Source organism: Odocoileus virginianus, chromosome 3 (assembly GCF_023699985.2).
Source record: "Odocoileus virginianus isolate 20LAN1187 ecotype Illinois chromosome 3, Ovbor_1.2, whole genome shotgun sequence".
Taxonomy (NCBI): Eukaryota; Metazoa; Chordata; class Mammalia; order Artiodactyla; family Cervidae; genus Odocoileus; species Odocoileus virginianus.
This window is the reverse complement of record NC_069676.1, coordinates 19,543,528-19,568,522: the sequence shown is the minus strand read 5'-3', so window position 1 is coordinate 19,568,522 and position 24,995 is coordinate 19,543,528. Positions and strand designations below refer to the sequence as shown.

Below are 24,995 nucleotides of genomic sequence, written 5' to 3'. Positions count from 1 at the left end.
TCTTCAAGAGTCTCAGGTTTTCTCACCCAAAAGTTATTATCCCAGGTCTCATGGTCTCACTCTTTCCCTTATAAGAGCCCCAACTAAAGAAGAAGGTCAAAGGTACACAACTATTTTCCTTTGAAGCTCTATGAAGACCTCAAAGTAATCAGACCCTGAGCCTAATTTTCAGCTCAGTCTGCCCTGAGACTGTAGGAGATAAGGGCCTCCTTTAAAGTTGCCATAGAATATTCTAGTAATTGGAGCATATCTTAAAGTGGAATTGGATTGTCCTGAGCCTATCATTCTCTTTTGGTAAGGTCAGGAGAGTACGCTGCAATCCTTATAATTATTAACAACATGGTTCCCATAAGTTCCCAGCCACTTTAACTGACATTGCCTTGTTCTCCATCTTCCCTTCACCCAAATTAGCCAGGGTTTAAAGCTTAAGACATTCCCAAGCCACTACACATCAGAAGTTATTGCCACTCCACTTATTCTCAGCAAAAAACTCCTATTATTTTACAGAGGTGAGTGATCCAGCTGCAAAATTCCATTCCAAGTATTCATTACCCATGATACCGATTGTCATAGCCCAGTTCTCCTCAGAAAGCAGAACGTGAGGCAAGGATTGGAGTGCTGACACTTTATTTGGTAGCTATAAGCCGAGGCTGGTGATGCTGAGGAGAATGGAGAAGTGAGGGAAGGAAGACGTGAAGAAGATGACGTGATGTACTGGCCATATCATCTTTCCTAGAGACTAGGAAACCCTCATGATTCATATTCAAATCTTCAGTGTCTGTGATGTAAATGGTGCTTCCTGTAGATTGTGCAGTTCACATATACCTTCAGTGGTCCTGCAGGCTTTCTTGCATGGTCCACGCTTTCTAAGAAATACTTTTAGTCATCAGCATTGAGTGTGGTATTTGCTGTAAGCTTATCAGCTGAAAGACATTCCTTTCTATTTCAACCCTGCTGAAAGTAGTTTCAATAAATGGATTTTGAATTTCAGTAATTGTTTTATTTCATCAATATAATGTAGTTTATCCTTTGGTTACTGTGGTAAATTATGTTAATGGATTTTTAATCTATTTAATCTTCAATTCTTGAAATAAATTCAACTCAGTTTATTACACCATATATTTTTATATGTACTGGACATGAATTGATAACATTTGTTTACAGTTTTTGCATCCATGTTCATGAGTTTGGGATCATAATTTTCTATTCTTATATAATCCCCCTTGGATTTTACTATAGTATGTATTAGTTTCATAAAATGAACTGTGAAGTATTCCATTTTATTTTCTGTAAAAGTTTATGTATGTTTAGAATCACATGTTGACTTGGAAATTTGTGGAGACTTACCAATAGAACTCTCTGGCCTTTGTGTGTTCTTTGTGGGAAGATTTTAGATGATTGGTCAGATTTCTTTAATGGTTATAGAACCCTTCTGGTTCCCTTTGCCTTCTGGCATCAGTTTTGGGAATTCCTGTCTGGAATAGGACACATGTTTGCATGCCCTCTCTTGCAGATGTAGATGGAATGTCACACTGTCAGATGAGGTCTGGCCTCTTATGTGGCTGCCCATGACCAGATGATGTGACTTGAAAGTACCGGGAGTTGAGCTCCGGTGGAATAAACCTTGACTGATGGGGTATGGGAGAGAAAAGGGAGCCCAGAATATCAGCTCCCCTCTCTTTTGCCCTTTCTCTGTACTGTTCTAAAGTATTCTTTCTTCTTTCAATGCTTCTGCAGGATGTGATGGGCAGACATACTTGCTGAGACTTGCTGTGTGTCTTCCTGCCTCCATGTGCTGGTATGATTTTTAGAACTGAGGTGTGGTTCTTCAAGGATAATGGAAAAAGCAATTGTTTTGTTTGTTTGTTTGTTTTTTGGTGAAGCTACACAGCATGCAGGATCTTAGTTCCCTGAACAAGGATCAAACCCATGCCCCTTGCAGTGGTTAACCATTGGACAGCCAGCAGCTCTTGATGTGGCAGCACCCGGGGATGGAAGCATCCTGGAACCTCAGCCGACCTATGGAAGACAGCTGCTGTGCATAGCTGTCCAGTTGACACCCACAGTGTGATTAAGAAAGAAACTTCCCTTGTGTCCCTCCGCTGAGATTCAGAGGTAATTTATCACTTTAGCATCCTCTGGATAATTCTGACTGATGCATATTCAGAGTTGTAGAAGATGGATCTGAAAAGACTACAATATAAAAACAAGAGCTCTGAAACAGGAATTCTCTGGCAGTCCAGGGGTTAAGACTGCACTTTCATTGCTGAAAGTGGATCCTGAGGGTCCAGGTCCCATTGCTGGTTGGGGAGCCAAAATCTGACAAACTGTTCTGTGATGCAGCCAAAAAAATATATATATAAATAAAAACAAGGTCTCTGATAGAGGAATGCCCAAAGTAATGCAGGACATCTAATACTGCTGGGCTAGGCAGAGAGAGAATCAAAGATATTAGTGTAACTCATTCGTGTAATTAGCTAGTATTGGAGCCTGACTGTGAGCGCAGAGAGAAAGGGATAGATGAAAACATCCAAAGGATAACTGCAGGTTCGTGTGGGAAAAGACAGATGTCCTGAGACAGGGTGGGTAAAGGCACAGAAAAGGGAAAATCCGTGGGTATGCTGGAAGAGCTTGCATTCCCTACAGAACTTCTTCCTAGTTTCCCACATAGAACATTAATTCATAGAACACATATGCCTTCCGAAATACAATACTACATATATGTACCCCAACCCTGGTGCATTTTTAAACAGAGTGGTGAGGCGGGGAGCTCAACAGAGAAAACCTTTAGGTTTATTCCCAATATAGCATATTGGTAGCATATTGAAGTTCACAGAATACAACTGGAAAGACTCAGAATGTCAGCTAAGGGGACATGTAGTACATTATTAGGATAAAGAAGCCGTAGTAATGGTTTCATGATCAGGAAGTACAGTTTTAAATATTTTACATTCTTATTTCACCACAATTTATTAAACGGACAAATACAGAAATATAAACCTTAAAATATTGTACAGCCTAATATGTCAGCTTGTTGGTTATATACAGGCATTTTACTGTGTTTTATGTTTTGGAAAGTTGGTTGAGGATTTTGCATTAAGACGTAATGCACGGATAGTTTTCCCATTTAAAATAATGGCAATGAGGCTCCTGTTTAGCATTTTCTTTCAAGCAATGTTTAATGAGAGATGCCTGTGTTTCTGAATGGTAGCGCTTAGAAGGGACAATGGTACGACCTGTAAAGAAAATGGACTTGAGAGCCAGAGGGTTTTGTTTGCAGCAGTGACATGTGGACGTGAGTGTATTTTATCAATAGCCCTGACTTGGCAGGTATGGGGAGAGCCTGAAGTAGGGAGCTGGTGATGGCTGCGTCTAGGTGACAGGTGAGGGCCTCAACTGAGGCACCGATGGAGAAGGGGAATCAGAGAGACATTCTGGAGGCTGGATGGTTGATGGAAGGGCACAGAGGGTTAAAGTCAGGGAGTCTTCCAGAAGGGTGATAGGAAGGTTCAGTTCAGTTCAGTCGCTCAGTTGTGTCCGACTCTATGCGACCTCATGGACCACAGCATGCCAGGCCTCCCTGTCCATCACCAACTCCTGGAGTTTACTCAAACTCATATCCATCAAGTTGGTGATACCATCCAACCATCTCATCCTCTGTCATCCCCTTCTCCTCCTGCCCTCTACCTTTCCCAGCATCAGGGTCTTTCAAATAAGTCAGCTCTTCGCATTAGGTGACCAAAGTATTGGAGTTTTAGCTTCAACATCAGTCCTTCCAATGAATACCCAGGACTGATCTCTTTTAGGATGGACTGGTTGGATCTCCTTGCAGTCCGAGGGACTCTGAAGAGTCTTCTCCAACACCACAGTTCAAAACCATCAATTCTTTGGCACTCAGCTTTCTTTGTAGTCCAACTCTCACATCCATACATGACCACTGGAAAAATCATAGCCTTGACCAGACGGGCCTTTGTTGGCAAAGTAATGTCTCTGCTTTTTAATATGCTGTCTAGGTTGGTCATAACTTTCCTTCCAAGGAGCAAGCTTCTTTTAATTTCATGGCTGCAGTCACCATCTGCAGCGATTTTAGAGCCCCCAAAAATAAAGTCAGCCACTGTTTCCCCACCTATTTGCTATGAAGTGATGGGACCGGATGCCATGATCTTAGTTTTCTGAATGTTGGGCTTTAAGTCAACTTTTTCACTCTTCTCTTTCACTTTCATCAAGAGGCTCTTTAGTTTTTCTTCACTTTCTGCCATCAGAGTGATATCATCTGCATATCTGAGGTTATTGATGTTTCTCCCAGCAATCTTGATTCCAGCTTGTGCTTCATCCAGCCCAGGGTTTCTCATGATGTACTCTGCATCTAGGTTAAACAGGAAGGTAGTCATGGTTATATTAGCCAAGTAGGGAACCTCGAAGGAAGAGGACAAAGAAGGACAAGGAAGAGCAGCAGCAGCAGGTTTGAGGGGATGGGGATGGATGACAGAGAGGGGGCTTTGGTTTTAAATGCATTGTGTTCAGGTGTTCTCTGGAAAGGTTCCTCTGTGTCCCTCCAAAACTTAACCTGATATCTCACTCTGGCACCTCCCACTGGACATTAACAGCAGCATCACTAAGGCAGAGTGCAAATAGATGCTCTTTTATTGGAATAAGCTTTTGAGAGGGAAGACAAGACTCATGAAAGTCTTTCTGTAACCTGGAGCCTGCCAGGCCCTCTCCTCTGCTGTCCTAGGTTCTGGAGCCCCGCAGTAGTCAGGCCTAGGTGAGGAAGCACTTCCTATAACTTGTAGGAGTCCCCCTCTCCCTGACCAGGGGCCACCTGATTGGTATTGTTTTATAGACTCAGCTGGGCATCATTGTTTCCACCTTAAAAATCCTTGGTAGGTGTAAGAAGTTCCATTTCTGTGAGTGTCATACAACCCTGATAGCTTTGGGCTTCTCTGAGACTGGTAGATTGGTAAAAGTTGATGAGTGGGACTTTAGATAAGATATTCCAGCCTTAAATCCACAATAACTATATTGGATGGACCTTGATAAAGAAGTAGGAAACTGACAGTTTTTTTCCCTGCCAAATTAATTTTATTTTTATTTTTAAAATTGAGGTATAGTTGCTTTACAATATTATTTTAGTTTCAGGTCTACAACATACTGATTCAAAATTTATATAGATTATACTCCACTTCAATGGTTATCAAATATTTACTGTATCCCCTCTACTGTACGATATACCCTTGTAGCTTATTTATTTTATACATAGCACTTTGTGCTTCTTAATCATTACCTCAATATTGCCTCCCCCTGCTCCTCTCCACGGGTAACCAGTTTGTTCTCTATATTCATGAGTCTGTTTCTTTTTTGTTACACTCATCTGTTTAGTTTTGTCGATTCTGCATTTAAGTGATAACACACAGTATTTGTCTTTCTCTGTCTGACTTAATTCATGAAGCATAATACCCTCCAGGTCCATCCATGTTACAAATGGCAAATTTTCATTCTTTTTATGGCTAAGTAGTATTCCATTAGATACATACATATATAGATACACACACACACACACACACACACACACACACACACACATATATATATATATATATATATAGTTTCCCTGGTGGCTCAGCAGTAAAGAATCTGCCTGCAATGCAGGAGACACAGGAGATGCAGATTTGATCCCTGGGTCAGGAAGATCCCCTAGAGAACAAAATGACAGCCTGGAGAATTCCACAGACAGAGGAGCCTGGTGGGTTACGGTCCACGGGACCACAAAGCATCAGACACGACTGAAGCGATTTAACACAGATGTGTAAGTTTACAAGGGCAGGGAATTTTGTCCTTTGTATTCACTGATGAATCCTAGTTCCTAGAACAATCCTGGAGCATATGGGAGCTCAATAAATATTTGCTGACTTGAGTTAAACTGACATTCAGTCTCTTCTCAAATTGAGTTTCCTGTTTCCTGTCAGTTTCGAGAGTACTCAGTGTGGTGCTGTGCTGACATCTCTTAATCAGCTCAGCCCCAGCTCTTGGGGCTTACTGGGTGAGCAGGTTGGGAACCTAAGCCACAGCAGAGTGCTGACAGCCTTGCCTGAGTTTGTGCTGGAAGGCAAATGCGTCTTCTTGCACCAAAGGACTTGCTTTCTCCCACTGGGAGCCTGGGTGCGATGGCCCTGGCCCCTCTCCCACTCCCAGAAACAGCAGGAGCAGTTTCTTCGCACAAGCACTGGAGCACAACACGTGCAACCCACGCAGCTGATGCCAGGCTAAGGGCACCATCTGTAAGGCCCTCCAGTGCATGGACGCAGCTCTCTCCCAGCTCACCGTGCTGGACCTGTGATCAGTAAACGAAGGAAGGAATTGGTGGCATACTAAATGTTGTCACTGGGCCACTCCTTCAGGTCTCAGGTTTTTTTATTTTTGTATTTTTGGCTGTTCAGGTTTTTCTCCAGTTATGGTGAGCAGGGGCTGCTCTCTCGTGGTTGGAGGGCTTCTCAGTCCGGTGACTTGTTGCAGAGCGTGGGCTGCAGGGCATGTGGGCTTCGTGATTGCGGCTCCCAGGCCCTAGATCACAGACTCAGTAGCTGTGGCACATGGGCTTAGTTGTTCCGTGGCCTGTGGGATCTTCCCAGATCAGAGATCGAGCCCCAGGTCTCAGTTTTAAAGTATATCTTTAAAAAACATATTTTCTGAATCCTTCTGAAATTTCCTCAAGCAGAGGAACTTTCAAATATGGTACCGATAGTAGTAAACAGGCTGATTGGGTTGTTGTTCTGCCTAATGCTGTTCTTCCCTGGGAATATAGACGGTGAGCACCTCTAGAACAGAGTCTCCCCAATATAACTGCCTACCAGTGCTTCTCTGCCTGTTGTTAGGCCACAATGTCAGGTGAGGTGAAGTACTCCCCCAGGTCCACAGTGCTCTGGGCTCCACAAAGAGCATTTCCAGCCCCTTCCCCAATCTGCAGTGGGACTGGTCTGCCACATTCTTCTCATAGACTGGAAAGAGACCTAAATACAGATTCCTACAGTGCCCTCCTCTCTGAGCAAGGTGGTGAAACTCATTTGAATTCTCTGGCCAGCCCTTATAATCATTCATTCATTCACTCATTCATTCATTCATCACCCGCCATTTAGCCTGCACCATCCTAGTCTCTGGGTATAGTGGGACGGAAGCCAGGCTTCAGCCTCTGCCCGTGTCCCTGCTGCCTCCTTCCCCATTCGGTCCCACTAGGTCACATCCACCCGCGGTACTCCTAGCAACCTGCCACCCGGAAGATGGGAAAGACCTCCAAACTCAGCATGGTCTCACACAGATTGTGCTCACTACAGGAGTAAGACAAAGGTCAGCAACAAACTGAACTAGAGTTGTCTATTTTTGTTTTATTGAAACATAGCTTAAGGTGAAATAAATATTAATTTTCTAAGTTCTCAATTATTTCATAAATAATATTAAGTTAACAGACATTTTACAAAATGTTATGTTAAATAAGATAGATAAAAGTATGTATATATATATATATATGTATCTATTTTGCCTGGAGCAAACTGGTGGAAGATACTTCAGTGATTCTGACATCTGAAATACAACTCAAATTTTTTGTTTTTATGCACTTTCTGCCTGTGTGAGGTAAAACAGTTGTATGCCTAAAATATTTACTTTGCTTCTGAAGTTTAATTACACTGAATATTAAGGCTCCACCATTGGTTGGCCCTCATCCTTGTTGCATTAAAACATCCTTCTCCTCCTCCAGAAACTTTCCCTACAGTGAAAGAGGTAGGTCTCAACTTTCCATTGTCCATTCCGTGTTTATCACACCAAGAAAAACTTGCAGGTAGTCTAGGAATTGTTTCACTCTCCATCTTTCTCCTCCACACTTCTTCTGTGAAAAGAACAGACAATAAGTATTGTAGGAAACTGTCAATTCCTACAAATGTAGGCAGAACCAGACAAATATACTTAAGTTTCCACTAAATGTTTTTAGCTTACTTTTTGGCTGTCTATGTGGTTTTTTATTAAAGACAAGTTTTTGAATATTTTTTTCACGTCATCCCCTTGTGCAGTTTGATTCTTCAATGTGTCTATTCCCTGAAAGACTTCTTCAATGCATAGTTGGTGCTAAATGAGGAAGATTTAAAAACAATAAATAATCAAAACAAGGTATAAAAATTTGGTCCCAGAAGTTAGTTGTGTTGTTTACATGAGTTCCTTTCTCCAAAGAATGTTTTACTTGCTCCTTTTCCAAGTAGCAGACCACTTCACAGTGGTAATTTCCAAAAGTAGATAAAATTTTTGTAATTACTGAGGAGTTTTACAAATGATATAAATTAACTCCTTAACCAAAGTTAAAATGTCTAGGAAGTATAATGTAACTACAGTACTGATTAATCTCACATGAGTTTTCTTTTGTAGTTCCAGCTGGTAATTTTATTTTATTTAGACTAATAAAATCATATATTTTACATTTTAATACAACCATGACTTACTTTAAACATATGCAATTCCTTTATACAATCATAATAATTTAAATATGTAGAAATGACACACATATTAATATAGGGCATTCATTGTATATTTTAATGTCTACTGATCATGATTCTAAAAGTATAACCCTAACTTGCTCAAGTTTCAGAAAGACATAAAAGTGAGGAAAGTCATAGGTAGTCAGAGTTGAATGGAGACTAGGAGGCTTCTCTCACTGAATATGGGATTCTTATAAAAAGACGTGCTATTTACAATAGCCAATGTCCATTGACAGAAGAATGAATAAAGAAATTAAAAATGAATATAAAGAATGAATAATGAATGAATGAATAAATTAATAAAGAATGAACAATGGACTATTGTTCAACTATCAAAGGAATGAAATAATGCCATTTGCAGCAACATGGATGGACCTAGAGATTATCATACTAAGTGAAGTAAGTCAGACAGAGAAAGACAAATATCATATATCACTTATATGTAGAATCTAAAAAAATGATACCAAAGAACTTATTTACAAAACAGACTCACAGATATAGAGAACAAACTTATGGTTAACAAAGGAGAAAGGTAGAGGGAAGGGATAGATTATGAATTTGGGAGTAACATATACACACTACTATATATAAAACAGATAACAAGGACCTATTGAGTATCACCTATACTCAATATTTTATAATAACCTATATGGAAAGGAGGGAAAACAATCTGAAAAGCAATATATATAAAATAATGTATATATAAACACACACACATGTAACTGAATTACTTACACAACATTGTAAATCATCTATACTTCAATTTAAAAAATAAATTAATTTTTAAAGTAAAAAGACATTAAATACCTAAAAAAAAGAATGCCTGACTCAAGGCTGTTTGAGATGGAGAACTGACATCACCAGAAGGCCTGCTCCACTTGTTTAATGGATTTTACTTGTTATAAAGTCATTCCTAATATTTTTAAGTACATACTTTTGTATTCACACATATAAAAACAAAATGGAGAAAAGTAAATTATTCCAGTGATAACTTTGCTTTATAGCTTAAAACATGAAATTCACTTATTCACTCAATCATTTATCAAATTATGATTTAACTTACATTTGTATGCTCAGGAGTAGGAATCATCAAGTTCTGAAAAGGAAAGGAAATACATTCATTTTAAAAGCACTCTAACACTCGTAACTTTTAGTAAAAATGCTTGCTAGTCGTATGATTATCAATTATATTTGCACTAATCTCTCATAATTTCATGACTAGTGACAGATCTTTAAAAATTAACCACCACAAATGATTACCTATATATTTTAAAGGCTGTAGGAATCAAAAAGAAAATTACCCCATCACCTATCAGCAGAGTTCGATGAGTGGAGAGCAGTGTCAAGGTCTCTGCCACCAGCCTACTCAGGGTACTTTCTAGAGGAATGGCACAAACATGGACAGCTCCAAGAGCTACCAAAGTCAAATGCAGAAGCAATCTCATGGCTCTGAAACGTTCAGCGTTTGCCTTGGCAGAGAAAGTGCATAGTACAAGATTGCATACCCAACCAATTTATTCTCTCTCTTTGAGGAAATGAATAATTTCTAACAATCAGATAGAGAATGCCTAATAGTGGCATATTATGAAACTAAATATTTCCAATGCCTGTATCTTACAGTTTTACTTTTATCTTTTAATAATAATCAAAATCCCTATTTTTTCCCCTTTAAAAATGTTTCCTGTTTCCAAAGAAAATCCTTAGACTGATATATCATTGCCCCACATTTGCATGTCTTAAAGTCAGAAGATTGAATTTCCTTTTAAAAGCTGAGTATAAAAAGAAGTATAATGTAAACCACTACGTAGAATTTTATGCTGAAATACATAAATACTGAGAAGTTCTTTTCAGATCAAGTAAACTCTAATGCAGTTGTCAGCTAGGTTGATCTGTCTTAAAAGAAATAGAAAATACTGGTGATTGAAGATGGTGATTAGAGTGGAGACCATCAAAACTTAGCAGTCAAGTTGTGTTCACTGTACTCTTGATTAGGATCCTTTCTGTTGCCAGTAACCAAAACCTAACTCAAACTGGTTGAAGCCAAATGAGGGATTTGTTATCTCATACAGTCAAATGATCCAGGGTGGAGGCTCCTTTATGTTGCTTGCCGTAGTGACTTCTGTCTCCATTCTGAGGCAGTGACCCACTCCTTGGGTCACTGTAGACACAACACCATGTCAAAACTCTTAAATCTGTATGTACCCTGTTCGTGAGCCACAGGAGAAAGCAAATTGTGTTTTTCTGATTGCTCAATTAAAAGTTCTAGAATTCAGCCTTATTCACCCTTGATCCCATGTTCCCCCTTAAACTGTGGCCAGGGCTATGTGATATACTGATTAGCTCTCCAGGCAGCTGGAGGTGGGCTTCATCCCACTTGAACTGCATAGCTGAGAAATTGGGGGTCCTAGGTGGTAGTAAAAAGGACCTAGATCCTAGGAAAGCAACCAAAAATATACATCACATTCACATCCCACAAAGTGGGGGGATATCCTTTCACACCCTGGGTAGGCCACGTAATCCCGGGAGGGAGTAAAATGGGGCCCTCTTCTGGACCACATTCTTCCTTCTTCCCTGGCCGGAGCACACATAATGGAGGTGTAAGCCACGGCTTGTGATGGAGAATTTTAGTGAGCCTCCCAACGTGGTTCTGTGTTGGTGCCCTGGAACCCTGGCTCTAGGACTATTTTGAGTATCTAGCAGAGACGGTACCAAATAAAAATTGCTACCTAGAGTCCTCTTCCAAAGCTGGATAGAGCTGTGTATGAGAAGCAGAAGTACCCCGGAGGTGCACAAGCCTTTTGAGACTACATCTCTGCACAGGTAGGGTAAAAGTAGTGTGGGACTTTAGTAGCAGCCTTCACATCTGGTTTTGTTCATGCTAAAGTTTTGGATTCTTTGTTTGAACACTCGAAAAAACTTGTTATCTTTTTTTAAGACTTCAGGAGTGAGGTAATGAGGTAGGAATCACAATAGACTAGATCAAGGTGCTCTTAAAACAGCGCTCTCAAAACCAAAGCTGACTCAAGCTGACTTCTCTCCCTGGAAGATTTCACAGAGAGTTTGCTCTGTTTTTCCTTGACTTCTACAGGCTATGCTGAGAACGTGTGGGCTTAGATGAAGGTTTCAGAGGAACTGCCATGTGACTTGTTATCTTAGTACCTTAAATACACAAAGTTCTGAGTTTTAAACTTCTTCCTGTTATAGAGTTGAGCAGGGAATTAGGTGGTGGAGGACTAAGATACCACTGTACTAGTGTTCACTAAAGCAGGAGAAAAGCTCACCAACCCCCCATATTTTTAGGGAGCCGTGCTGGCTGGTTATGAAAATGAGTGAAATGGGCCAGGTGTGACACAGTACAGATGGTGGGGCTGCAGAAAACTGCATCAGAGTGACCTGTCTCCAGGCGGCAAACGTGCTCAGCTCCAGCTGCCTGTTGCCATGTGACATCCTTGGACTTATGTTGCCAAATCATCCAATTATTCAAAGAAGCCAGAAATCCTGAGTATCGTGTATAATCTCCTGATTCTTAGATGTCGGCAATTCACAGTTTTAAAAACCATACAGGGTGCTATTTCTCAGCCTCTGATCTATCGTATAACTGTGGGTCCCTATTGGAGGGCAAGTTATTTAAAAATCCTCTAATTCAAAATTAGACATCTCAAAACTTTTAAAAACTGTGGTAAAATACACGTAACATAAAATGTGACATCAACCATTCTTAAGTATATAGTTCAGTAGTGTTAAGCACATTCATAATGTTGTGCAACCCATTTCTAGAACACTTTTGTATCTCGCAAGGCTGAAACTCTGTGCACAGTTAACAGCTCTCTTTTTCCCCTCTCCCTCCCAGCCCCGGGCAACCATGCCTCTACTTTCTGCCTCCACAGATTCGACTATTCTAGGTAACTCACATGAGTGGAATCATACAGTATTTGTCATTTACTGACTGGCTTATTTCACCTAGAATAGTGTCCTCAAGGTTCATCCTTCTCGTAGCATGTGGCAGAATTTCCTACCCCCCCCCCCTTTTTTTTGTTTTTTGGTCATGCCACACTGCCTGTGGGATTAGTTCCACAATGAGGGATTAAACCCAGGCCATGGCAGTGAAAGCTTGGAATTCTCCACTGTATGTATGTATCACATTTTGTTTATTCATTCATTTATCAATGGACATTTAGGGTTGCTTCCATCTTTTGGCTATTGTGAATAATGCCATTATGAACATGAATGTACAAGAATGTACAGGATTACATTTCTTATAATATTGTCATAAGTCATTAACTATTCCTCTATTAGTTTAATCTCCCCAACCTGATTGCAAACTCTCTCTGAGCAGGGACCATAAAATAATGTATTTGAAAGAGGTTTATTAATGTAAAACTCCAAACAAAAGTTAATAATTTTAATCTCTTGTGCAAAATTCCAAGTAATTAAAATTTTTTATTTTATATTGAAGTGTAACTGATTAACAATATTGTGATAGTTTCAGATGGATGGCAAAGGGACTCAGCCAAACATATACATGTATCCATTCTCCCTCAAACCTCCCTCCCATCTAGGCTGCCCCAAAACATTGAGCAGAGTTCCTTGTGCTGTACAGTAGGACCTTGTTGGTTATCCATTTCTAAAAAGAAATGAAATGATACAGACAAACTTATTTATGAAACAGAAACAGACTTACAGACTTAGCTAATGAATTTATGGTTGCCGGGGTTCAGTGTTGGGGAGAAGAATGGAGGACGAGAGAAGATCGGGAGTTTGGGATCGACGTGTACACTCTGCTCTATTTGAAATGGATAACCAAGTAATTTTTGTAGATATTCTAGCCTCAAGGAAATGGAGTATAATTCCCTTTCAGTGTGGGATACCCTTAAGGTAAGTGTGGGATACGATTCATTTTAGAGTGCAGTCTGGAAAGGGGATTATGAGAAGAGTAACTTTGCAATGGAGAAACCTGGCAAACTTCAGCTGGGTGATCAAGGTCAACATCAGCAGTCATAGGTCATGTTGCTTGTGTGTTCCCTTAACACGATGTAATGAGAATGGCATTTTATTCTTGTGGTCTTACTCCCCAAAACTCAAAACCTCTGTCTAACCATGAGAAAGATACTACACATACCCAAACTGAAGGAATAAATACCTGACCAGTACTCTTTAAAACCGTCAAGGAGATCAAAAACAAGTCAAGTCTGAAAATTGTCACAGCCCCGAGTAATTTAACACGACATGATGACTAAGTGCAATGTGGTGTGCTGGATGAGATCCCAGACAGAAAAAGGATAAGGAAGAACTAAGAAAACCCTCTCAAAACTGTGGAGTCTAGTTATGTGCCAGTGTTGGTGACCCAGCTGTGACAAATATACTATAGTAACATGAACAACAGAGGAAACTGGGTACAGAGGACCTCAGAACTCTAAAGTCCTTGCAACTTTCCTGCAAATCTAAAGCTACATCAAATAAAAAGATTATTAAAAATAAACTTGCAAGTTGAAAAAAAGTTAATGATTGTTTATATTATTATTATGATATAAAAAAGACTTTGTATCCTGTAAGTGTCACGCACTTGGGAAATTTTTTACTTCACTAAATCGTAAACACCTTGAGAATAAGGGTTTTATTTAATTGATCTCTTTATCCTCATTGAGCAGCTTATTGTACACACTCAATGTTTATTGAATAAACAGGCACTTAGCTGTGTCCTGGCTGGCTACAGTCAGTGGAGTTGCAAAGAGTCAGACATGCTAAGCAACTAACACAACAAACATGGTTGTGTTAGATGAACACATTAATGTGAGTACCGTAGAAACTGAAGGAGCCTATGGCCCGGGGCTAAGAGCCTGAAGACAGAAACAACTTTGGTGGGCTCCAAGATAGAGCAAAAGTGTAAGCTCATCTATAGAGAACAAGTCGATGTTAACTACCATGGCATTTTGAAAAACCCACATTATTTTAGGAGACTAGAAAGAAATTAGCAATCAGTATACAGAATTTTTAAGAGTTACTAATAATTTTATAGTTTAGAAGAAGGACTTTGGTGTTGAAAAGTTGTATTAGTAGGCAGCATCCATCCTGTTTTCCTAAAACCTTTGTCTCTATTAGTAAGTAAGGAAGTAAATAAGTGTTAGTCGCTCAGTCGTGCCCAACTCTGTGAAGGACTGCAGCCCACCAAGTTCCTCGGTCCATGAGATTTACCAGGCAAGGATACTGGAGTGGGTTGCCATTTGCTTCTCCAGGGGATCTTCCCAATCCAGGGATCAAACCCAGGTCTTCTGCATTGCAGGCAGATTCTTTACCGACTGAGCTACAAGGGAAGCCCTTTGTCTCTTAATGGCTTCCAAATTGGCAACATGGTTTTTAAAAAATGATAAGGATAAGTTTGTTTGTTTTTTTTTTACTAAGCATATAGTCATTAAGGTCAAATGACTTTTCTATGAACTGATTCTAATCAATCAACAGGGCATGATGCCACATTTTTTTTTTGTAGTGACTAAATGTAAAATGATAGCATCTCTTTCTTGATCTTACTCTCTCATCCTTTCAATCTCCAAGTATATCTTTTGAATAATTTTTCAATGAATAAATAACATCATAGGAAAAGAAACACAGAACAACTTCCCCTTGGCATAGCAACTATCAGATTTTTGTTGATCACTTCCAGTCTTTACTAAGACAGCTTTACAGAGTTATAATCAATGAATGTGTGCAATTTTATCTTTTTTTGCTTATTAATACTTCTCTTCCATGTAGTATTTTAAAGGTTGCATGTGTGTGCGCTCAGTTGTGTCCGATTCTTTGTGACCCCATGGACTGTAGCCCACAAGGCTCCTCTGTCCATGGGATTTTCCAGGCAAGAATACTGGAGGGTGTTGCCATTTCCTCTTCCAGGGGATCATCCCAACCCAGGGATCGAACCCATATCTCCTGTGTCTCCTGCATTGGCAGGCAGATAATTTACCACTGAGCCACTGGGGAAGCCATGTTTAAAGTTTACCTGCTGTTAGATGAAATTGGTGTACCACAGATTAGCTCACCATTTGAGTTGTTGCTAGTATTCCACGATTAAAAAGCTCTATGTATAAGTTAAAAAATATTTCCTTATGCTGAGAAATTTACATGCTCATTTCAATAGCTTTGTTTCATTTTACCAGATAAACCCTGTAAAAATATTCAACGCACAAAAAATAAATCATATTTTCACAGTGTTTACCATTAAAACACAATTTCATTTATTTTTGGCTATGCTGGGTCTTCATTGCTGTGCGGGCTTTTTTGTCTAGGAGCGAGCAGGGGCTCCTGTGGTTGCAGTGCACAGGCTTCTGCCGTGGAGCACGGGCTCTAGGGTGTGTGGGCTTCAGGAGTTGTGGCTCCCCGACTCAGGAGCACAGGTTCAATAGTTGTGGTGCATGGGCTGAGTTGCCCCGCCGCGTGTCATCTTTCTGGATGAAGGATCGAATCCATGTCTCCTGCATTGGCAGGTGGACTCTTTACCACTAAGCCACCAGGGAAGCCTGTGTTTTACCATTTATAAAGCACTTTCACAAAATAACTTTGTTTAATCTTGATATCAGCTCTGTGGGATGGATTTCTTTCCCTCAAGATTCTTTAGCACTAGAATATAATGAGAGAAATGAGCCAAAAAGGAGTGCTATGAAATGAACCAAAGAAGAAGTGCTAATAAAAAAGGTTGATAAATATGTTGATAAACATAAATCATTCTGGTTTAGAAAATAAATGAGGGTATTTCAAGATGATATGGAAAAAATTCTAAACACTGATAATGTGGAAAACTAAGATGGAATTAGATTCAGTGGTTCTTATACTGTTTGAAAGGATACTTAAGATACTAACCTCAGATTTCAAAATAGGCAGGTGAAAAATTCAAGAATAACTATTAAAAGAATCAAAATAGAATGTGCAACTTCAAAACCAGTGAAATAAAACAAGAGAATAATGAAAACTCCATCAGGCAAGAATACTGGAGTGGGTTGCCTTCTCCAGGGGATGTCCATCTCCAGGGGATCTTCCCAGCCCAGAGATGGAACGTGCATCTCTTGTGTTTCCTGCATTGCAGGAATATTCTTTACCCATTGAGCCACCTGAAGCCTAAAACGACATTAAAAGGGTTTAAAAATCAAAGGGTAGAAAGACACACTGTGTGCATGCATGCATTTGTGCTCAGTTGTAGCTCACTCTTTGCAACCCTATGGACTAGAGCCTGCCAGACTCCTCCATCCATGGAGTTTTCCAGGCAAGAATACTAGAGCGGGTTGCCATTTCCTCCTCCATGGATCGTCCTGATCCAGGGACCCAACCTGTTTCTCCTGCATTGGCAGGAGATTCTTTACCACTGAGCCACCTAGGAAGCCTCAGAAAGACACACTAGATAAATACTGATCAAAGGAAAGCTAATAGAACTTCCCTGGTAGTCAAGTGGTTAAGAATCTACCTGCCAACAAAGGGACACAGGTTCGATAACTGGTCCAGGAGGATTCCACGTGTCTAAGGATAACTCAACCAGCATGCCCTAGAGCTGGTGCTCTGCAACAAAAGAAACCACCATAATGAGAAGCCCCCGCACCACAACTAGACAGCAGCCCCCACTCACCAGAACTGAAGAAACCCAGCCCAATGCACCAAAGACCCAGCACAGCCATAAATAAATAAATAGAATAAATACACAAATAAAAGAAAGCTGGTACACTGATATCAATATCAGAAAAAGACAGGGTTTTGTCAGAAAGTATTATAAAGAGATTCACTAATAGGTACACGAATAGGTATTTCATGGTATTTTACTTATAATGAAAATTTCCATTTCATTGATTATAAGTGAAGCAACATTTTAAAGTAGTTTACTGAGAACTGGGAACTTGACTGATCTGCCTTTTTAGTCTTTTTAAAAATTAATCATTTTTATTTCAAATCTTTCCACCCCTCCTCCTAGAGTTGTTATCTTAGTTTTATAGATTCTATAGGTTCCTACCATTAGCAAAAGTGGGGTCTGGCTGCTCACTGCTCAAAAGCCAATAAAGAGGCCAGGTTGGTGGAAAAGAAGGCTTGTTTTATTTTGGATGCCGGCAACAGGAGCAGCAGAGGTGGAGGGAGGATGGATTTCTGTCCAAAAGCTGATCCCTCCCCCTTCCCTCAATCAGGGGGCAAGAGCTTTTATAGACAGAGGGAGGGGGCAACATGCAGAAACAGCACAGTCAGCTCTGGCATTCATGTTGAAATCGATCACTGGTGGTCTGACCAGCATCACCTTGATTGTTTCGGATACAGTTAATCTTCAGTTCCATGGTCAGTTTTTCCCATTTCCTTGAGGCTAATTCTTGGAATTGAGGCACCTTACGTCATGGCTATGGTCTGATCATCATGTAGTTAACGTCTTCCACCTGGTGGAGCTTTCGGTATTTGTAAGACAGTTCACAGGATATAGCTCAGAGTATTTTCTACACCCCTTGAGAAGAAACTGAAGGTCCCCGACTACATTTAATGACCACATTATTATTTGGTCTCCTTTGTTGTTTTTCTTTGTTTCTGCTTGTTTTTACTTCTCTGATTATTTTTTTGGCTCAAGTTTTCCACAGTCTTATAGAATCTACAAAACCCCTTGTTTTAATGACACTAATCTGAGAGTCTGGGGCAATGTCTTGTAACACATTCTGCCTTCCAGATTTGCCTCTTTCATCCCTGTGTTGTTATTAGTTAATACTTTTTATAAACTGGAAGCTTAATCTAAAGGTGCTAAAGATTCAAGTTAAATTTTTTCTTAATCTAAATTCATAAAAGGTAATGTGGGCTACTTCATATTAAGACCACAGCAGGAGACATATAATGTCTGGTTGTCCAAATATTCAATGCCTTTTGGTATATCCATCACCTCCAAAAGTTTCTTCTCATCTTATTTTATTTTCTATTATATTTGTGTGTGTGTGTGATAAGAATAGTTAACACAAGATCTACCATCTAGGCAAATTTTTAAGTATATAATATAGTGTTGTTAAAAATACCCATGATGGTGTACAGTATTCATCTTGCATAACAAAACCTCTTATTTTAAAGGTGTCTATTCCTTTCTTGTGGTGGTACTTATGATAGGGACAGAGTGAAGGGACAAAGTAGGTAATTAAAGAGCTAATCCCACTAGGGGATGGTAAGTAGAAAAAAATATGTATGCTAATGATAGGTACGTAAGTTGATGATTACTCAAGAAAACAGGTTTGCTTAACCACAAAACCAAGCAGGTTTTCTTAGCAGCAAAACCATGCAGCAGAAGCACGCGACGTGCCCCAAAACAATGAAATAATTGTGACATGAGATCCACATACTGCCCAGTGAGCTCAGAAAGTTAAAGATTCCCTACAACATGCTCTCTGCACACACAGACAACAATAATTTGTGGAACTAGCTTGACCCAGTAGGGACAAGAAAACTCCCCTGCTCAATCTGGAGAAGGAACTGATGATGGAAGCATGACATCTAGTCAAGAAAGACAAAGAAACCCTTCTTCCCCTCTGCATTTTCCCTTTGATTATAAAACTGTAGCCCAGTAAATTCTCAGGGTGCAGCATCGCTCACTTGCCAGCTTGTAAGCCTCACAAGTGTCCTATTCTAATAAATCACTTTTTATCACTTAGCTCTGGATGAATTCTTCTTTGCACTGAGACATAAAGGACTATGGCACCAGAGCTCTTTAGAGCCCCCGCCCAAACAACATCAATTAGTTTTGCTTATAAAAGTGGACTTCCTTCACATATTTGTGTAATTTTATAGTCTTATAACATGGGCTTCCCAGGTGGCTCAAGAGTAAAGAATTTGCCTGCAGGTGCAGGAGTTGCAGGAGACATAGGTTTTGATCCATGGGTCTGGAAGATCCCCTGGAGAAGGAAATGGCAACCCACGCCAGTGTTCTTGCCTGGAAAATTCCATGGAAACGGGAGCTTGGCAGGATACAGTTCATGGGATCACAAAGAGTGGGACACAACTGACTGGCTGAGTGCAAACACACGCACACACAGAGTCTTATAACAGCTTTTGGTCTACAATAGTATACAATTTTTTCGTATTAAATTCCTGTCTGCACTTGTTGAAACTACTGAGGATCCAAAACAGCTTTTATGTGAGTTATAATTATTAATATTCACTCAATTTGGAGCTAAATTTGAGTTTTTAAAAAATCACAAGAATATACATGCATACAGTCCATCAGCCATCATTTTGATGGTGTCTCCAACATTACGTGATTACTAGAAAACACAGTACACTAATGGCCACTGAGAAACGGACACCACGCCCTCCCACTCCACTCCAGGTGTCCCGAGATCACATGATCACACTTTGGGAATCCCTGGCCATCTCAAGTCTTTGCAACTCTTAGTGTTAGTGTCTCTCAGTGCTGCCTCTGTATAATCATAAGGGATCTGATTTAGGTCATACCTGAATGGCTTAGTGGTTTTCCCTACTTTCTTCAATTTCAGTCTGAATTTGGCAATAAGGAGTTCATGATCTGAGCCACAGTCAGCACCCAGTCTTGTTTTTGCCGACTGTATAGAGCTTCTCCGTGGCTGCAAATATAATCAATCTGATTTCAGTATTGGTCATCTGTTGATGTCCATGTGTAGTGTCTTCTCCTGTGTTGTTGGAAGAGGGTGTTTGCTATGACCAGTGCAGTCTCTTGGCAAAACTCTGTTAGCCTTTGCCCTGCTTCATTTTGTATTCCAAGGGTAAATTTGCCTCTTACTCCAGGTATCTCTCAACTTCCTACTTTTGCATTCTACTCCCCTATAAGAAGAAGGACATCTTTTTGGGGGTGTTAGTTATAGAAGGTCTTGTAGTTCATAGAACTGTTCAACTACAGCTTCTTCAGCAGTACCGGTTGGGGCATAGCCTTAGATTACTGTGATATTGAATGGTTTGCCTTGGAAATGGACAGAGACCATTCTGTCATTTTTGAGACTGCACCCAAGTACTGCACTTCAGACCCTTTTGTTGACTATGAGGGCTACTCCATTTCCTCTAAGGGATTCTTGCCCACAGTGGTACATATAATGGTCATCTGAATTAAATTTGCCCATTCCAGTCCATTTTAGCTCACTGATTCCTAAAATGTCAGGGTTTACTCTTGCCATCTCCTATTCGACCACTTCCAATTTTCCTTGATTCATGGACCTAACATTCCAGGTTCCTCAGCAATATTGTTCTTTACAGCATCGGACTTTACTTCCATCAGCAGTCACATCTACAACTGGGTGTTGTTTTCACTTTGCTTCCTTCTCTTCATTCTTTCTAGAATTATTGCTCCACTCTTCTCAGTAGCATATTGGGCACTAACGAACCTGGGGAGTTCACCTTTCAGTGTCCTACCTTTTTGCCTTTTCATACTGTTCATGGGGTTCTCAAGGCAAAAATATTGAAGTGGTTTGCCATTCCCTTCTCCAGTGGACCACATTTTGTCAGAACTCTCCACCATGACCTGTCCGTCTTGGGTGGCCCTACATGGCATGGCTCATAGTTTCATTGAGTTACATAAGGCTGTAGTCCATGTGATCAGTTTGATTAGTTTTCAGTGATTGTGGTTTTCATTCTGTCTGCCCTCATGGATAAAGGACAAGAGGCTTATGGAAGTGACAAATAGATTCAAGGGATTAGATCTGATAGAGTGCCTGAAGAACTATGGACAGAGGTTCGTGACACTGTACAGGAGGCAGTGATCAAGACCACCCCCAAGAAAAAGAAATGCAAAAAGGCAAAATGGTTGTTTGAGGAGGCCTTACAAATAGTTGAGAAAAGAAGAGAAGCTAAAGGAAAAGGAGAAAAGGAAAGCTATACCCATTTGAATGCAGAGTTACAAAGAATAGCTCGGAAAGATAAGAAAGTCTTCCTCAGTGATCAATGCAAATAAAGAGAGGCAACCAACAGAATGGGAAAGACTAGAGATCTCTTCAAGAAAATTAGACATGCCCAGGGAACATTTCATACAAAGATGAGCAAATAATGGACAGAAATGGTATGGACCTAACAGAAGCAGAAGATATTAAGAAGAGGTGGCAAGAATACACAGAAGAACTATACAAAAGATCTTCATGACCCAGATAATCACGATGGTGTGATCACTCACCTAGAGCCAGATATCCTGGAATGCAAAGTCAAGTGGGCCTTAAGAAGCATCACGACAAATAAAGCCAGTGGAGCTATTTCAAATCCTAAAAGATGATGCTGTTAAAGCACTACACTCAATATGCCAGCAAATTTGGGAAACCCAGCAGTGGCCACAGGACTGGGAAAGGTCAGCTTTCATTCCAATCCCAAAGAAAGGCGATGCCAAAGAATGTTCAAACTGCCACACAATTGCACTCATCTCACACTAGCTAGCAAAGAAATGCTAAAATTCTCCAAACCTGGCTTCAACAGTACATGAACTGTGAACTTCCAGATGTTCAAGCTGGATTTAGAAAAGGCAGAGGAACCAGAGATCAAATTGCCAGCATTCGTTGGATCATCGAAAAAGCAAGAGAATTCCAGAAAAACATCTACTTCTACTTTATTGACTACCTTAAAGCCTTTGACTATGTGGATCACAACAAAATGTGGCAAATTCTTACAGAGATGGGAATACCAGACTACCTTACCTGCCTCCTGAGAAATCTGTGTGCAGGTCAAGAAGCAACAGTTAGAACCAGACATGAAAGAACAGCCTAGTTCCAAATCTGGAAAGAAGTACGTCAAGACTGTATATTGTCACTCTGCTTATTTAACTTATATGCAGAGTACGGCATGCTAAATGTCAGACTGGATGAAGCAGAAGCTGGAATCAAGATTGCTGGGAGAAACATCAATAACCTCAGCAGATAACACCACCCTTATGGCAGAAAGCAAAGAACTAAAGAGGCTCTTGATTAAAGTGAAAAAGGAGAGTGAAAAATTTGGCTTAAAACTCAACATTCAAAAAACTAAGATAATGGCATCTGGTCCCATTACTTCATGGCAAATACATGGGGAAACAATGGAAACAGTGACAGACTATTTTGGGGGGCTCCAAAATCACTGCAGATGGTGAGTGCAGGCTTGAAATTAAATGACGCTTGCTCCTTGGAAGAAAAGCTATGATAAACACAGCATATTAAAAAGCAAAGATACTACTTTGTCAACAAAGGTCCATCTAGTCAAAGTTATGGTTTTTCCAGTAGTCATGTATGGAGGTGAGAGTTGGACTATAAAGAAAGCTGAGCCCAAAGAATCGATGCTTTTGAACTGTGCTTTGGAGAAGACTCTTGAGAGTCCCTTGGACTGCAAGATCAAACCAGTCAATCCTAAAGGAAATCAATCCTGACTATTTATTGGAAGGACTGACGCTGAAACTGAAACTCCAATAGTTCGGCCACCTAAGGCGAAGAACTGACTCATTAGAAACGACCCTGATGCTGGGAAAGATTGAGTGCAGGAGTAGAAGGGGACGACAGAGAATGAGATGGCTGGATTGCATCACCTACTCAATGGACATGAGTTTGAGCAAGCTCCGGGAGTTGGTGATGGACAGGGAAGCCTGGCCTGCTACAGTCCATGGAGTCCCAAAGAGTAGGACACGACTGAGCGACTAAACTGAACTGAGTGCTGCCTCACCCCTGCCCCGCCTCCTCCCCTCCCTCTCGCCCCGCCTCCCTCGGTCCGCAGCTAGGAGACACAAGCCGCTTTCAAAAAGACCTGGCACGCGACCTTCTCAGGCTGTAAATCTGCGCGCGCACCTAGCTTCCGACTTCCCGGCGTGCCCCGCGCCTGTGGCGTAAACGCGCGCCGGCGCAGCGACCCACCTGACCCGCGGCGCAGCCAAGGCGGGAGTCTGTGAGTGCCTCGGTCTCGGGCTGCCTGGGCCTGGGTGTGCTGGCGGGCAGCCCCGGGCTGGCCCCCACCCCCGCTCTCGTCCTGCAGCAGGGAAGGAAGCCCATGTGGGAGGGACGGTTCCAGCCCAAGCCTTCCGGGACGCTGCAGTCCTTACGACCCGTTCTTGCTGTGCTCCGGTCTCGCTGCTAAACTTTGGTGGGCCCCGGGATCTAGACCCCAGCTGTTGAGAAAAGAAACGTTTGCAAACATGTCCCGGATCGAAAAGATGAGCATTCAGGGCGTGCGGAGTTTTGGAATAGAGGATAAAGATAAACAAATTATCACTTTCTTCAGTCCCCTTACAATTTTGGTTGGACCCAATGGGGCGGGGAAAACGGTAAGTCCTCTAAGGAGCCGCCTTCAGTTTATGAGTCGCCACGTGTTACAAATCTGGAGAATATCTGCAGAGTTCGGAACTCCAGGGTGAGAGGAGTCAGTATGACTCAGCTCCTGGGGCCCCAGGGTACACCTGGGTCTCCAGCTGACTTCCGTATCCAGGAGCGTGGCTTGGTTTGGCCTTCAGGTCTCTGGCGCCTGAGGCGCCTCCCAGACTCACGTCCAGTGCTGCCCAGTGGACAAGGTTTTCTTGAGAATCCCGAGAGGCCGGGAGCTATCTGCGTGAGCTTACCGAACTCACAGCCCCACAGGAACTTTTATATATATATATATAGATAGATAGATAGATAGATGTTTTCTTAATTCTCTTTATTCTCATGGCATAGCATTCATTTCCTGGTAGTTGTCTCCGTTCGGGATTTTTTTTTTTAAGTTATAAAATATAAATATAGATGTATGACTTTAAGAAAACTGACTATCCCGACTCAGCATAATGACTAGATAAATAACAGTTTTAAAATGAAACATCCATTGGGGCTTGGTTAAATTGGGAAACTTTTGTTGTTGGGATGCTCTCACCTAGTTCAAATAAAGGTTAGAGCACAGCAGATATACTGTGACTTTAAAACCCTGGAAATACTTAGAAATTTGAGTTGAGCCCTGGAATGGTATACAATTATGAGAGAAGTGTAACTCAGAGGCTCTCTGGTCTGAAAAGGTGGTTTGAGAAAAGCAAGGTGATAACCATTGTAACAGGGAGAAGAAGCGAAAAGCAGAGAGAAAGACGAGGTTTAGTGTTGAGAGTTTAATGCCAGACTCTTGTCTATTTGTTTATGTAAAAATATTATTTACTGAATGCTTTTTTATGTACCTAAGCACTATATTAAGTGTTTTACTGATAGAGAGATTAGTATGTTTAGTGTTTATGAGCCCTAGCTGCTTGAATACAGAATTTTTTTTTTTTTTGCTTCTCCATTTATTAGTTGTGTGACTGGGCAAAAGTGACCTAAATGTTCTTTGCCTTAGTTTTCTCATTTATAAAATGGATGTTAAAAATAGTTTCTATGGCCTAGGGTTAATGTGAGAATTAAATGCTTAATGTATGTAAAAGTGGCTAGTACAGTACCTGTCACATAATAAGGTTGATACTAGCCATTTGTTTTGTTTCAGCTTTTAAAAAAATTTCAGCCTTATTGGAGTATACATATACATTGTATACATATACATTGTAGGCTCTTTAAAGTATACATTTAAAGTATACAT

General features: G+C 40.7%; 2 protein-coding genes across 3 annotated transcripts in view; one reads left to right on the top strand and one right to left on the bottom strand.

The window, feature by feature from the left end:
- RAD50 (RAD50 double strand break repair protein) overlaps nucleotides 1-24,995 on the top strand; it is a 249,957-nt gene that overhangs the window by 114,311 nt on the left and 110,651 nt on the right. Inside the window, exon 1 of one of the 2 annotated variants that reach the window (XM_070465047.1) lies at nucleotides 23,329-23,733. The exons of the other annotated variant lie outside the window; for it this stretch is intronic. Coding sequence (XP_070321148.1) covers nucleotides 23,605-23,733 — 129 coding nt within the window. The 5' untranslated portion in view covers nucleotides 23,329-23,604. Of the gene's footprint in view, nucleotides 1-23,328; nucleotides 23,734-24,995 lie in introns of those variants that run through there. 2 annotated transcript variants of the gene reach the window in all.
- IL5 (interleukin 5) lies at nucleotides 7,381-9,964 on the bottom strand. Its single transcript, XM_020899858.2, has 4 exons — nucleotides 9,821-9,964; nucleotides 9,583-9,615; nucleotides 7,987-8,115; nucleotides 7,381-7,879 (listed from the first exon to the last, which is right to left on the bottom strand). Exons 1-4 carry the CDS (start codon nucleotides 9,962-9,964, stop codon nucleotides 7,781-7,783), a joined length of 405 nt encoding a protein of 134 aa, XP_020755517.1. The 3' UTR covers nucleotides 7,381-7,780.